The sequence below is a fragment of the Rattus norvegicus genome, chromosome 11 (assembly GCF_021556685.1).
Source record: "Rattus norvegicus strain SHRSP/BbbUtx chromosome 11, alternate assembly SHRSP_T2T, whole genome shotgun sequence".
Taxonomy (NCBI): domain Eukaryota; kingdom Metazoa; phylum Chordata; class Mammalia; order Rodentia; family Muridae; genus Rattus; species Rattus norvegicus.
Genome location: NC_141544.1, coordinates 83,360,436 through 83,375,228, shown reverse-complemented (window position 1 = coordinate 83,375,228; position 14,793 = coordinate 83,360,436). Strand labels below are relative to the sequence as shown.

Here is a 14,793-nt window from a genome sequence, read left to right as displayed (position 1 = left end):
GGACCAGGTTGGCCTTGAACTCACAGAGATCCATCCTCCTGCTTCTGCCTCTCAGGCACTAGGATTAGAGGTGTACACCACTAGAGCCAGGATGTTTTAGATTTCTAATTTTTGGCTTATAGGACTGATCATTCTGTGTATATAAATCCTTATAAAGTGAGTTAATGTTTCATTATGTAAATCTGTATGACTCAAAATGGAAATAATGATAAAATTAATCTAACAGAAAGATAATTTTCTAAAGATAGATTCAAAACATGCACATGGTTTAACCATGATACTGTTTTTTTTTTAACACCAGTGGGTATGTGTGTGTGTGACTTCCTACAGAGAAATACAGATTTGAATGGCCTTTCCCGAAGATTAAAATTCATTTACCTTCCAAATAAATCCTACGGCCCTGAGAGGTATTTTAAAACATACTTTTGATTTTAAAAACTCAGCCCACCTCAGGGGCAGCACACCTACACCATAACTCTAGGAGGGAGGGCTGTTAGCGCCAGGCCAGCTGGGCTATAGAGCAGGATTCTGTCTCAAAACACAGATAGAAAGAAAGAAAGAAAGAAAGAAAGAAAGAAAGAAAGAAAGAAAGAGAGAGAGAGAGAGAGAGAGAGAAAGAAATGGGAAGAGAAGAGAGGAGAGGAGAGGAGATAAAAGAAGGAAGGAGAAATGATCTCTTGTTAAAAGGAATTTGTCAAAACACAAAGAATAAAAATGAAGTCTTTGAGCCCAGTGGAGGCAGAGACAGGCCTTGTCTGAGAAGATGGAGCCCTGGCTCTCGCATCCCCGATCATGTGACACCTCTCTGCCACTCCTTCTACAGGAAGCTCACGAAATAAGCTCAAGACAGAAGGTTTTAATTATAACAGATACATCTTTAAAAACTATAATTTCTAAAACATTCCAAAGTTTTTAATGTGTGTATCTAAGAGTTGAAGCATTGTGAAGTACCTTGTAAAAGCTGCTGGGACACATCTTGTGGGGCAGTCTAACATATGGGCAGGACTGCGGATCCGAAGCAGAGCCCTTGCTTAACACGGAAGGATGGGAGGGGCGGGGAGGGGGATCCACCCACAGTGCTGTCTGAAAAACCCCAAACCCAAAAAACTACCCACAGCAACAGATAATGTGTGACCCTGCTCCTGGTAGTCTAATGCCCTCATTTATCTTTAATATTGTGTCTGAAGTAACCTGATACTTGCATAAACTCTCAGCTGCAACCTGTAGGAGAAAGGCTAGATTACTAACGTGGAAAAGAAGTTTTCCTTAACTTGTCAGGTTTGAACTTAATTTTTTTTTTCAATTTTATTTCATATGTAAACAGGAGGCATCTCTTCCAAAGCATCGCAGGTAGGAACACACTCTCTTATCTATTATACTATCTTCCTTCAAAGAAAACACCACATCGAGACTAGACAACCAAGCTTCAAATACACTAAGTATTTCAACCACCCTTGGGGCTTTCTTTTTTTTTTTTTTTTTGGTTCTTTTTTTTTCGGAGCTGGGGACCGAACCCAGGGCCTTGCGCTTCCTAGGTAAGCGCTCTGCCACTGAGCTAAATCCCCAGCCCTGGGGCTTTCAAATTACATTTTTATCTGCACTGAGAAAACTTTCTGGACTCCCATATGCTCAAGGTGGATCCGATTCCCTTACAGACGCAGAAATGAAACACGTTTTACGAAGCAAACATGCCAGTATTTCAGAAATTTGAGACCCATAATTTTCTTTTAGCATCTTTAGCCATAGCCGGGCCACGCCCCCACCCTGCCCCATCCCCGCCCCATCCACGCCCCCCATCCACGCCCCCCACAGCAGCCGGCTCGTTATTCCCCACCCACCAACCACAGCACCTCTTAATGACAGCTGACTTACTCTTTGACAAAGTTCTGAAGCTGGGCCTTAATTGATCTCTGAGTTTGGTCAAACAGAATCTATAAAGTAAAACACAACAGTGAATGTTAGAGAGGAAATGGAAGGTAAAAACCACATCGCCAAGCCAACACCCCTATTCCGATGACACCTTGTTTCTTATTGACAACCAGGAAACAAAGTGACAACGAACTTGAAGCCAGTTTTAAGCCAATTCTACAAGCCTCAAAAATAACTTGCTTTTCCTCACTACAGAAAAAAAACCAATTTCAATTCTTCAGACTTTGGGAGACAGCCCAACGGCGATGCAAACTCCTCTCTCTCCACGCCAGCTGAGGACAGCAGCACTGCCAGAGCCCAGCCAAGAGTTTCCACTGGGAAGACTTGGGAACATAAACAATGGATGTATTGAGTTCCAGTCAGCACTACTCAGTCCTGCCGGTCAAAGCACAGCTTTGAGTAGAGAGAAGAAAAAAATCTCATTCCTCAGAACCGCTTCGCCCAGGTGTTACGGTACCCAGCACTGATGCTTCACCACAGAAATTCTTTCAGAGCTCCAAGTGCTTTCAGAATTTTCAGAATGACTTCAAATTCTGGGTTTGAAAATGAGGTTGGGGAAACAATACACAAAACAGACACACACACACACACACACACACACACACACACACACACACACACAACCTTATGAATAATTCTAATTTAAAACACTACCACACCTGCCTAATTTGCTTCCAGAAGATGTTTTTTTTCCTTGCATCCTATTAAACATAAGCAAAAGAAAAAGACTATAGAAATCAAAATGGAGCTAAATAGACAATTGCTAAAGAAAAAGAAACCAATAAAATGGAAACACGGTTCTTTGAGATTATAAAATGGGAGTGCAGAGCGAAGGCTGGGACCAGAAGATAGAAAGGGAGCGGCCCGTCTGGCGGTTTCCAGACTGCTCAGTAAAGTGTCCCTAAAGCGAGGCAGGTGCAACTGCAGGAGGAGGCCGGGCGCAGTGACTGGATGCAGTCAGTTATCTGACCAGTAGCTGCTGCCCTGAGAGCCCAGGTTCTGCTGGCAACCAAATGCCACCCATGCGGCTTTACAGGGAAGGGATGCTATGATGGAACCTGCAGGTGGCCATTGTCTCAGACCCAGTTCTCTTCAGTGACACGTATGACGCTGTGGCAGGCTCAGAACTCTCTCGTTTCCCTCCGTCTGTAGGAAGAGGGCTGTACAAACAGCTACCCAGCCAACGTGATGAAGGGAAACAAAAAGTCACAGTGCTGGCCACTTAGGAGGCAGGGGATGGCCTTACCATAGGTAGATATTAAAAGGATAGCGTGTGTGATGAGGAACTAATTATACGCCTAAACTCAACAGAAAAAGGAGCACTCTTGCTTTTGAAACATAAAATCCACCAAAGCTCACTAAAAAGAAACCGATAACTAGCAGACTTAGGACATAAAATCTATGATTTAAAATCTTCATTTCTCATAAGGTCCAGCTGGGCTTGGATGGTGTCCAGCAATCCAAACCAATAACAACCGCTTCCTATTTACCTGGACAGGACCTGGGCTTACAGAAACACCCAGAGGTGAGTTCCTACAGCAGCTGTGCTCACCACTGCTGAAAATGCAAACAACCTGAACGCCCCTCACCATGAAATGGAAAAACATTAAGACAGCAATAAAAGGGAACATCTCGTAATGCACACAAACAAAGAGGAATCTCGGCAACCTTGGCTAGGTAAATAAATCCTACTCACGACACCTCACAGGCTACGGTTTATACGGTGTTTAGGGAAAAGCAAAACTATAGGTATAGAAAAGAGGTCAGCCATTTCCAGTGGAGATGAGAGAGGGCAGCTGACAGGAGCTGGGGAGGGGCTGACAGGGGCTGCAATTATCCTCACCTTAGTGGCAAAACACAAACACACACAGTCAAGACCTCTAAAGCTCTATGCCACAAGAGATCAGCTTTCATACATGTAAATTAAAAATAACAAAACATGGACAGTGTGCCTTCTTAACAACTCAGTGCAATTTCTATAGGTACAAAAGATGCATCTTAACAAAAAAACAAAAAAAAATTAAAGAAAAGCAACTTAAAACTACTGCATTCATACCCGATCTTAGCCCAAAGGCCCAGAAGTGCTGCCTCCAGCAATCTTAAAGAACACACAGACCAAGTGTGTAACATAACTCCAGCTCACGCATACTGGTGGAGACAGGTATGATCAACTTTGGAAAACTGTCTCCAAGTTTTGAAGGTTTTGCTCTCTAATGATAGCCAATTTTTAAAGAATGTCATATTTAAAGGAAATTTTAATATTTAAAATGAACATTTATATTTGCTCAAATTCTTTTTCTATATTTTTCTCTTAGCGCACAACTCCTTTACTATGTAAGTACAAATTCACACACCATCCTGAAATGAGCCTCAAACATTTCTATACACACGACGTTTATCTACAGATATGTGTGTTATATATGTATCATGTGTGTATTTAGCCAGCAACTCTATCAATAATAGCCAAACCTTAAAAAAAAATACCATGGCCCATTGTGATGAACAAAATAGGTCCACAATTTTTTCAAAGATTTTTTTTTTCCTTTTGAGACAGGGTTTCACTGTGTTGCTCCAATGTCCTGGAACTCACTACGTAGATCAGGTTTGCTTCCAAATCAGAGATATGCCAGCCTCTGCCCCCCAAGTGCTGGGATTAGAGTACCACCACACCGTGCACTTTCTTTTTTCTTTCCTGAGATCTGCTGCCCAGGCCTCCAACTGCATGATAACACTCCAACCCTCTGGTTCACCCAAGCAGCTATGACTCAAAGGCCACACTACTTAACCTAGACCATCCACAATCTCTGGCAATCCTTGCTTCAAAAGCAGACCTCCATTCTTTTTTCGGGTGGGAGCTGTCGCCTGCGTCTTTAAACAGTAACAGAGACTTGACAGAGGGACTTCTGGGACTGGGTCACAGCAGGCACCAGCGTCCCCTTTGCCGTTGTCTTGGGTCACATTTGGAGAGTAACAGAGTGTGCCATCAGGACACTCATGTAGCCCTGCAAAGACGGTCCCTGGAAGACGGCAGTGGTGGCACACGACTTTGATCCCAGCACTCAGGAGGCAGAAGCAGGCGGATCTCTGAGTTTGAGGCCAGCCTGGTCTACAGAGTGAGTTCCAGGGCAGCCAGGGCTACACAGAGGAACTGTCTTGAAAAACCAAAAAGAGAGGTGTGGGAGGGTGTGGAGAGGGGTCCTAGGTAAGGAACTTGGGCCCATGTGAGGACTTGAAATGACTACGGTCCCAGCCCCAGTACTTAGGCAGTGTCCAGTGAAAGCCATCAAGCCAGAGCCACCCAAGTGAGTCTCTCCCCAACTCCTAACTCAGAAAACTCTAAGATGCTTGTTATCCTCAGCCTCTAAGTTCAGGCTGAAATACAGGGATAGATGATACAGTCATCGACAAGTGAGCGCTACAGGAAGGGTGGCGTAGTCATACGATGCAATGTCACCGAGTAATTGTACACACTATTTCAATAACTGAGTGAAACTTACTAGGACACCCAAAATCAATCAGACTGCAGATCAGGAACTGACTACGAATGTGGGCTGAGGACAGAGAAGGAATTACAAAGAGTAAAAGAAAACTATGGGTGCACAAAATATGCCAAAGCTTACCACAATGTGTAATTATGCAATATGTATACTGGCCACTGTAAAAAGTGAGTGTATACCAAAGGAAAATGTATTTTGAAACTGTAACATATCATCCACGCCCTCTAAAACACTGCACTTCCAAAATAAAAGTGTATACGCATTTGAACAGCAAGAGAAGTATTTTAAGAAAGTCATTAGTCTTACTGTGTCTTTCTGAAACATGACGCCACCATGTAGTCCAGGCTGGCTGGACACTGGTTATGTTGCCCAGGCTGCCTTCAAGCGTGCGGTCTGCTGCCTCAGCCTCCCAGGCACGCACCACTGCACGTGGCCAGCCTAGGTATCTGTGAGCACGAGGCTACTGACGCATGGGCAACGGAACACAAGCTGTCCCCAGGCCGACGTCAGGTCATACAATTACCCAACGACAAACTTGCCCAGTTCTCAGCTGCTGCACAGAACTGTTTCAACTCGTTCTAGAGGTTCATCTCATTTCCTGGTCTCGGATGTATACCTGCTAAGGTATGCACTTCTTTCCATATGCTGAAAGTAAACAGCTACGACAGCCATCGAGGGAAAGCTAAGGCTCACTTCCATTTCTAGAGATGTAACACAATTGCTGTGAGTAACCACATACGACAAATAACCAACAAAGGTTTCCTGCTAATGAAACCTTGAGCTCAGTCTCACTAAACTGCAGAACAGAGCTCAGGACTGGAGAGCCAGTGCTCACCTCAAGCCATTTCCCCTTCGGGCGTGGGCCTCATCAAAGCAACATTCTCTCTGAGATGCCGAGATGCACATCATAGATGGCAGGCAAACCACTTCAGAAAGTCATCAGGGGAAAGCCAGACAGACAGACAAGACAAACCGGCTACCGATCTACTGTAACACCGGCCCTGCTTCCCATCCCTGCCATTATTTAGGGTTCAATGACTGAGACAATGTGTTGTAAAATCTTGACTGTAGAGAACACATAATCATGCTTTCCAGAACTGAGTAGGGACAACGCGACATTCTGAGTCTGCGGGGGTCACTGGGTCTTTTGAACAATCTCATTAGGTTCGTAATAGAGCTAAAATAACCAGCAGGCGTCTCCGTGACCCTCAGTAGTGACAGTCCTAGTAGTCACTGTCGTTCTTGTGATAAAGAAACTGACAAAGCCAGCTTAAGCAGAGTTTACTTGACTCCAGCACGGCGGGAAAGGCATGGTAGTGGGGGAGGACGTGGCTGTGACAGCAGGAGCTCGAGACAGTTGGTCACACTGCATCTGCAGTCAAGAAGCAGAAAACATAAGCCCCAGTGCTCGCTCCATCCCCCTCTGCCTTTTGTATTATTCTGGACCCCAGCCCATGGGTGGTGCTGTCCACACTCAAGGTGGATCTTCACTCCTTAGTTAAACCAGCCCACAGACATGCCTGCAAGACTGCCTCCTATGTGACTGCATCCTGTGAACGGCACCAAACACAACACTTCTAAGTATAACATTCCACCCTCGCTTCCTAATTCATCTAACTTCCAAAGTCCCCTCAGACTTACCAGATCCAACACTGTTGGAAAGCCCCATGTCACTCATAAGACTCGGAGCATTTCTTAATTTTGAGGCATAAAAATTAATAAACAAGTTAACTATTTCTAATATGTAATGAGACAAAGTAAGTGTTCTCACTCCAAAATGGAGAACTGGGGACCTGGCAAGGATCAGACCAAAACCCCCTTGGAGAAACATAAAATTCTGTGCTGCATGTCTAGGGCTCTGGGCACCGCTGAGGCTCGAATGGCCTTGGGTAGCCCTGCTTCTCCAACTCTCGGTCAGGTTGGCTCCACTTGTCCCTGTGACTTTCTTCTACTGATATACCAGAGTCCTGGCATCTCCAACCTCTGAGGGTCTCAACTGTAACTTAGGGTTCATCTTCAAAGAACCTCCTTGAATGGACTCCAACCTTGCTTCAGCAGTTTTCTAGAATCTTGTAAGATACCACAACCCCAAAACTGATACCACATGAACAGTGCTGGCAGGTTCTGATGTGGTGCCCTCTACCACATCTGGACCTCTATGTACCTTGGCGGCTGAAGCTGGAGAAACAAACACTCCCCTAGAAGATTGTTTCCACACAAGGAAATCCTTCCCAGGCATTCTCAGTTCTTTCTCCTTTTCACATGCTGTATGGTGCCTTTCATGGTGGGGTCTCACCCTTACAGCGCTTCAGCTCTTGTCCCAGGATGAAATGTCAGGACACCCTTAACTGTGCTTATCTCTGTAACAATCATGGGGCTTTCTCTACACTCTGCTCGTCCAGGACTTTAAACTTGCCACTCTGCTCATGTTTTTCCTACTCTTCATTCTATATGTGCCCCTCTAGGTGTACACTTGGCTGAGAGCAATGAGCAGTAGCCATGGTACCGCCTGAACGCTCTGCTGCCTTGAAATGTCTCCAGTCCAGTTAGTTCCCTGCTCCGGCTGTCTCAGGACACAGGCAGAGAATGAATAGACCGTTTCCCGGAATGTAACACGACTGGCTTCTAGCTCAACTCCTAAGACTCCTGAAGAGGGAGTGGGGGGAGCCTACAGACAGATTAGAATGGGCAGAGGATGTAGAAAAAGTGGAACAGGCAAATGTCTGTTTGCCTGTAGAAACTTGTAATTCTCTGAACTCGTATGAGCAGTCTTCAGCGTCCACATTCCCCGCAGTACTCTGAATGCCTATTAAGTTCTCCTTGCAGGGCTTCTGCAGCCTGAAGTTCTAGTTCTAAAACCTACCAACCACATGAACAGGTTTACCACAGCAACAGTCCTGCTTCTTAGAACCAGATTTCTGTCTTTGTAACTTTTCTTATCACTGTGACTGAGGTGACTGAGGAAGGAAAGGTTTATACTTGTCCACAGCGGGAGGCAAGCCACAGCAAGGAGAGTGGCTCTCACAGGTGGCAGGGTTGTGGCTCTCACAGGTGGCAGGGCTGTGGCTCTCACAGGTGGCTGGGCTGTGGGGCACAGGTGGCAGGGCTGTGGGGCACAGGTGGCAGGGCTGGGGCACAGGTGGCAGGGCTGTGGGGCACAGGTGGCTGGGCTGTGGGAAAGTGGAGGACAGATGCTGGTGCATCTGCCTCTTTATTCTGTCCGTGAGAGAGCTGCACCTATACCCGGGGTGCGCCCTCCTTCCTTGGTTAAATCTAGAAATGCCTTTACAGACTCTCCAACAGATTTTACTCAAAATCCAATCGACTGACAATGAAGAGTCGCTACTACAAGTTTCAACAGGCAAACAAATGTCTATTCGCTGTACATCCTCCGCCATGCCAACCTGTCTACAGACCTCTTCTGTCCCTCTGCAGTCAATGGTTCTCTGCTGGACTAGGCATTAATATCAAATTGCTATCAGAAATCAAATTGCGCACACCTGAAATTCCAGCATCTGAAAGGCTGAGACAGAAGGGCCATGAGTTCTAGGCCAGCCTGATCTGCCCGAGAGCTCACCAAACACCTCAGACTAGGAATGCAGAGTCACTGTCCAGCAGGCAGCAGCACACCTGTGGGCAGACAGTGACCAGGAAGCAGAAGTAGGAAGATCACAAACACAGGACAGCCAGGGAATGCAGTGAGCTCTGAGCCAGCCTGGACCATGTGAGACCCTGTCAGGAACAGAGGGAAGGGAAAATGAGATTAGAGGGGAAAGGAAGGAAGAAAAGGGAAAGGCAAGGGAGGGGAGAAGTGAGGAGAGAAGCAGGGAGGGAGGGAAAGAGGAGTGGGAGAGGATCAAAATCCATGTTTACACAAGTCTTCAGGCAGCTTGTTTCTACAGTTACATTAAACTGCAGGTAAGGATGACCTGAGGTGATTTACAGAAAAAGAGGAAAGACAGACAGACAGACAGACAGACAGACCCACCGACCGACCAGCCACGCATTTCTGGATTCCTCATCCTTGTTACCAAAGATTCTGACCTTAATTAGGTCAGTTTACAAAATTGGCTCATACACGTCTGACCACATTGAGAAGAATCTGCCTGCAGCAGCTAAATCACTGACTCACGTCCACTAACTCAGAAAGTAGCCCGTAGTGGCTCTCACAGTCCCCAAAAGAGGCAAACAATTAAGAGGAGCAGAAGTCAGCACACTTCTAGGCGGTAAGGAGAGCCTTACTCCCGAGATATGCACTGACCACCACAATCACGCACCCTTGTCATGAGTACAACACTCAAATGAGTAAAGCTATGTTCCAATAAAATTTGAAATGGAAATAAATGAAAAATAAAAGCAAGGGACTAAATCTGGCCTGTGAGCCATAATGGGCTCTAAGGGTGACTTTCAGACTGGCCGCTGGCCTCTCTGATGATCCTGGGGCTGAGACCCTGCAGGGCCGACAGGTTTACAGCTGATCTGGCGGTGCTGATGTTCCTGGGTCAGGAACCACCATTTAAGCAGCAGACTCTGATGTACACATAAACTCAGAGACTCTTGGCAGCACACCCAGGTCCAAGCCAGATGGGGTCCCAGCACTAAATAAGAGGGGGAAGTGAACCCAAGCTCCCCGTGCTAACCAAGAAGCTAGCTCCAACTGCCCACCACCTGCGGAGGAAAGCTTAGTTCCTCCAGTGGATTCTCCCTGGGCATGCAAACCTTACTTGTGGGCAGGCCCCATGCCCAGCAGTTGAGGGGCGACACAGAACCAACTCAGTGTTATTTCTGTACATTTCTCATCTTAGTGGTCTTTTTCTTGTATATTGTATGGTTTCTAACTGTGTACGTGTGCATGCATGTGTGAGTGTGTACGCGTGTGTGTGCGCGTGCGCCCACATGCACACACACACGCAGGCATCTTTATATACTGTGTTGCTTGTTTGTCTTTGCATTTTTGTTTTCTAAAGAGAGAAAGAGAAGGTGAGGGGTTGGAAGGGTAGGGAGGTGGAGAGGTGGGGAGGGTCTGGAAGGAGATGAGGGAGAGGAACCATGATCAGAATATGCTGCAAGGGAAAAATATTTCCAATTCAAACAAACAAACAAACAAACAAATAAATAAATAAATAAATAAAATCAGAATCTCAAACTTCACTAGTGATTCTCAAAACTGCCCTACGTCAGAATCACCTAGGGTACTTTACAGCGGCCTAAGGTCAGAGTTCTGACATGGGCATCATAAACGCCGGACAGTTTAGTACAGGAAGTTTCCCAGCATACATACAACTAAGCACTATATATTAGTGTTTAAAACTGTGATCAGCGTGAACTGACAGCCACCACAATTCTCCCAAGTCTGCAGAAGCATGTCATTGTACGACCAAGAGTTAAGAGTTAATTCTCTTATCTTCAATTTGACATGACTGTGACTCTTGCTTTGATCAAAAGATTGTAGCCCAGGGGGAAGCAATGTATCTTCTGGACCTTGGTCTTTAGGAATAAGAGGTGCTAGACACCCAGCCGACTCCAGCCGGCCTTAGCACCAGACACGCTGACAAGCCACCCAGGCAGAACCAAGAGCAAAGGCAGGCTAGCCTCCTCACATCCTCCCAATAAACAGGAGTGGATGTCAAACACTGTAAGACACTGACGGTTATGGTTTGCAAACATTTTAAAGGTGTAAACCAGTCGATACGACTGTGGTTTCGGCTGCTGGGCCCTACTTAGATGCTATGAGATGACTTCCTCTGCTAACTTTCAGTTACAGACGGAATTATTCTTTTGGCAAAGCTATAAACCTCATCCCTTTTTGTCTCCATTTTGAATTACCCAAAACTATCAAGGATTTTAGTCCCACCTTAGGACCACTGCTTGTATTATTCCTAGAACCATCTCTAAGAATGAAAGTGTGCACAGCCAGTGTGACCTTCAGCACAATCATACTGCAGGAGACTGACCTCTGTACCAGTTGTTGCTTCTTGGCAGTTTTACCTGGCTTGTGGTGATGGTTAATCAAAGCCTTTCCCAACAAAATGTTATTCTTCCTTATTTTTAGCTATTTTTTGTTTTATGGGTTTTTTTTTTAAGATTTATTTATTATATATGAGTACACTGAAACTGTCTTCAGACACACCAGAAGAGGGCATGAGATCTCATTACAGATGGTTGAGCCACCATGTGGTTGCTGGGATTTGAACTCAGGACCTCTGGAAGAGCAGTCAGTGCTCTTAACCACTGAGCCACCTCTCCAGCCCCTATTTTTTGTTATTGAAAAGTTATGTATGCAAATGGAACGAAATGCACAGATCTAATTTTTTAGAAAGAGTACAGGTCTACAGAGACTCAAAGTCTCTTTTGAAAAATCCACTTTCTAATCATAAACCTAAGTAACACTAAACTAAAGTGAGCTAGTACTTTGCTTTATTTACTAATTAATTTTAATATATCGATATAATTTAAAATATCATACACAGTATGCACATCCACACAAAAACTATCCCCAACCTCTAAGACTTACAGCATGTACTCATGTGTTTCATTGCTAAGCAGATCTACCTCACCACTGATTTCTGCACATTGAACAATTTTTCATTAATTATACCCAAAAGACAAATATAGTAGTTCAAAATTATCTCCCTCAACCTAAATCTTTTTATCTCAAAAATTATAAATTAATGGTAATAATGACTCACAACACTTAAATCCAAGTGATCATTTCCTACCCAAAAACCACGCGCTCTAAGTCTCGGCAGCATAACAACAACCTCCTTCCACAGGACTGCACGCATCAGAGCAGGTGACCGCTATGTGGTTGCTAACTGCAAGCTAAGGCCAAAATAACCCTTAGGACTGCAGAAATCACACATGAAATCACACTATGTTATGATAATGTTTCCAGGGCCTAGAGAAACGGCTTGGCGGTTAAGAGCACTGGCTGCCTCTCCAGAGGACCCAGGTTTGATTCCCAGCACTCACACAGTGATTTACAACCATTGTAACCCAGTCCTAGGCGGATCTGATGCTTTCTTCTGGCCTTGGTAGGTACCAGGCACATACATGGAGGCAAAACACTAGTACACATAAAATACATATAAAAATAAACACATCTTTTTCAAGGCAGAAGATTATACATGCCAGTTTTTGAAAAAGCTAACTAGAACTAAAAATAAATACTGATATGTAGCTTCAGTTACAATATAACCAGCCCAACCCTCACCTCATCCCCCAAAAATGACACAGAGTCAAAGTGGGAAAATAACTTTAATGGGTATTAATTTATAATACTAAGTTTATTACGGAAAATAGAGTATCATTTTATTTAGTGGAGTAACCATGGGCAAACTATCCATAAAATAAATAAACTGTCCAGGAAATAACCCTTTGACCCACGGCTCAAACACATAAGGTCTATTCTACTAGAACTGGAAATAAAGCCAATCTCTTTCCTTGTTCCCTGCCATCCACACCTATGGAGTATTTTATATCCACCCCAACATAAAACCGATCAGGTCACCAAATGAGTCGTGTCCTAAGACTGATGCTTGAGTTGCCACCAGTCCCAGCATCCCCCACTCACACATACTTACTGTGTGGAAATTGATCATTTCCTGAAGACTGTCAGAAAACTTGGTCAAACTCGTCTGTAGGAAAGAAACCAAAGAAAAAGTAAATCATTTAACAGTTATTAAAGTAAGTCACAAAAATATTACATTAGCATTTCTGACAGAAAATTCAAATTATCCTGTAAGCAGTAACATTTACTTGCAAGGACAATCTCAATGGCTCACTGGACATGCTCTGCAGGGATCATGCCTACTATAAGTCTACATGTGACAACATGTGTCTACATGTGACAACATGTGTCTACATGTGACAACATGTGTCTACATGTGACAACATGCAGAGGCCTAGAAAAATCAAAGAATTCATTAGTACTGACTTATCCAACAGTGTGTATAGCCCTAAAGGTTTGATAGCATTCATAGTGTGCTCTGTGAGCAACAGTGGTCAGATAATTGTCAAAACACACCTGCTACTTCACTATTCAGTTTTCAAGATGGAAAAAACAATCAGTAACACTACAGAACACAGGAAGGGACCCAAGCTAGTCCAGCACAACAGGCCAACCACACGTACATACCAAGCATGCAGTTGGGTCCTGCTCTTAGCATGCTGTTCTGTTCGCCACACTGTCAACTACTGCTGCCCGGTTTGTTCTTGACCACTGGCAGCTACATCAGTTCACCCACCCGAATGTCAACGTGAGTACTGGAAAGCAGGTGAGGGCAGTGGTGCTAACTATGCACCCAACACATCAAACTTCAATGTACAGCTACCTTAAAAAACAGAACTGCAGGCTGGGCCATGGTGGCACCACACCTTTAAAGCTCAACTCTCAGGAGGCACAGGCAGGCAGATCTCTGTGAGTTCAAGGCCAGGCCAATCTACAGATTAAGTTCCAGGACAGCCAAGGCTACACAGAGACGCCCTGTCTCAAAACAAACAAACAAACAAATAATCAAAACCAAACAACAAGAACTGTAGAATATGGCTCCAGGAAATGGCAGCCCTTCTGCTTGCTGTAAGCATCAGTAAGATTAATCAGTGCACAGTCACATGCTGTTCTGTTGCGCCATCTCTATACCTGTAATTTTAGCGATACCAACCTCAACCACAGCGTCATTGCTAGAATACTGGGCCAGGTCTCGGATCCCATTCATGAACTGTTTATTTGCGGCACAAAAGGCTTTGCCGGTATCAATCATCGCGATACAAAGTTTTACCAGCTGAAAAAGGAAAAAGAAGAGATAAGAAAGGATTGATCTTGTAGTGCCTTCACTGAAGAAGAGTTAGCCTTTGCTGTGGGAGAGAGCCTACTCAATACAAATTACATTTCACAAAAAACTAGAAATTACTGTAAGAAAATTTCCTTTGCTTTACATAATAAATTCACAGGAAGAGTTATACCAAAGGTCAACCTTTTAGGACCCAGGGGCTGTCTGACTGCACACCACCTTTTTATCAAATCCATAATGTAGGCTCGTACGTGTTTACTAAATCTAGAGGAGGAGTCGGGATGGAGTCACAGTAGAGCACTTGCCCTCGTGAAAAGCCCTGAGTTCAGTTCCCGGCTCGCACACCCACAACTACGTCTAGAGGAAAGGAGGGGTGAATGGGCAGCAGTGGTGACAACGTAACTAGATGTTTAACTGTGGGACGCTGGGGTAAAGGGACATGGACCAGGTCATAGTCACTCTGCTCAGTGGCTCACCGGCAGACAGATGTCTTGAGACAACTACACAATACTGGAAACCACTAGCAAAAACGTATTTCTTCCCCAGTGCCTGCTTTGGGCACTGAATAAAGCCTC

The 14,793-nt window shown here is 44.7% G+C and overlaps 1 protein-coding gene across 4 annotated transcripts in view; it reads right to left on the bottom strand.

Moving 5' to 3' along the window:
- Acap2 (ArfGAP with coiled-coil, ankyrin repeat and PH domains 2) overlaps window positions 1-14,793 on the bottom strand; it is a 118,689-nt gene that overhangs the window by 49,844 nt on the left and 54,052 nt on the right. For all 4 annotated transcript variants that reach the window (XR_015632858.1, NM_001034006.2, XM_087576848.1 and 1 more), the window contains 3 exon segments: window positions 14,090-14,209; window positions 13,010-13,063; window positions 1,873-1,931 (listed from right to left, as the gene is read on the bottom strand). Coding sequence is in view for 3 of the 4 variants with exons in the window: in NM_001034006.2 (NP_001029178.1) it covers window positions 1,873-1,931; window positions 13,010-13,063; window positions 14,090-14,209 (233 nt within the window). In the remaining variant the exon portion in view is untranslated.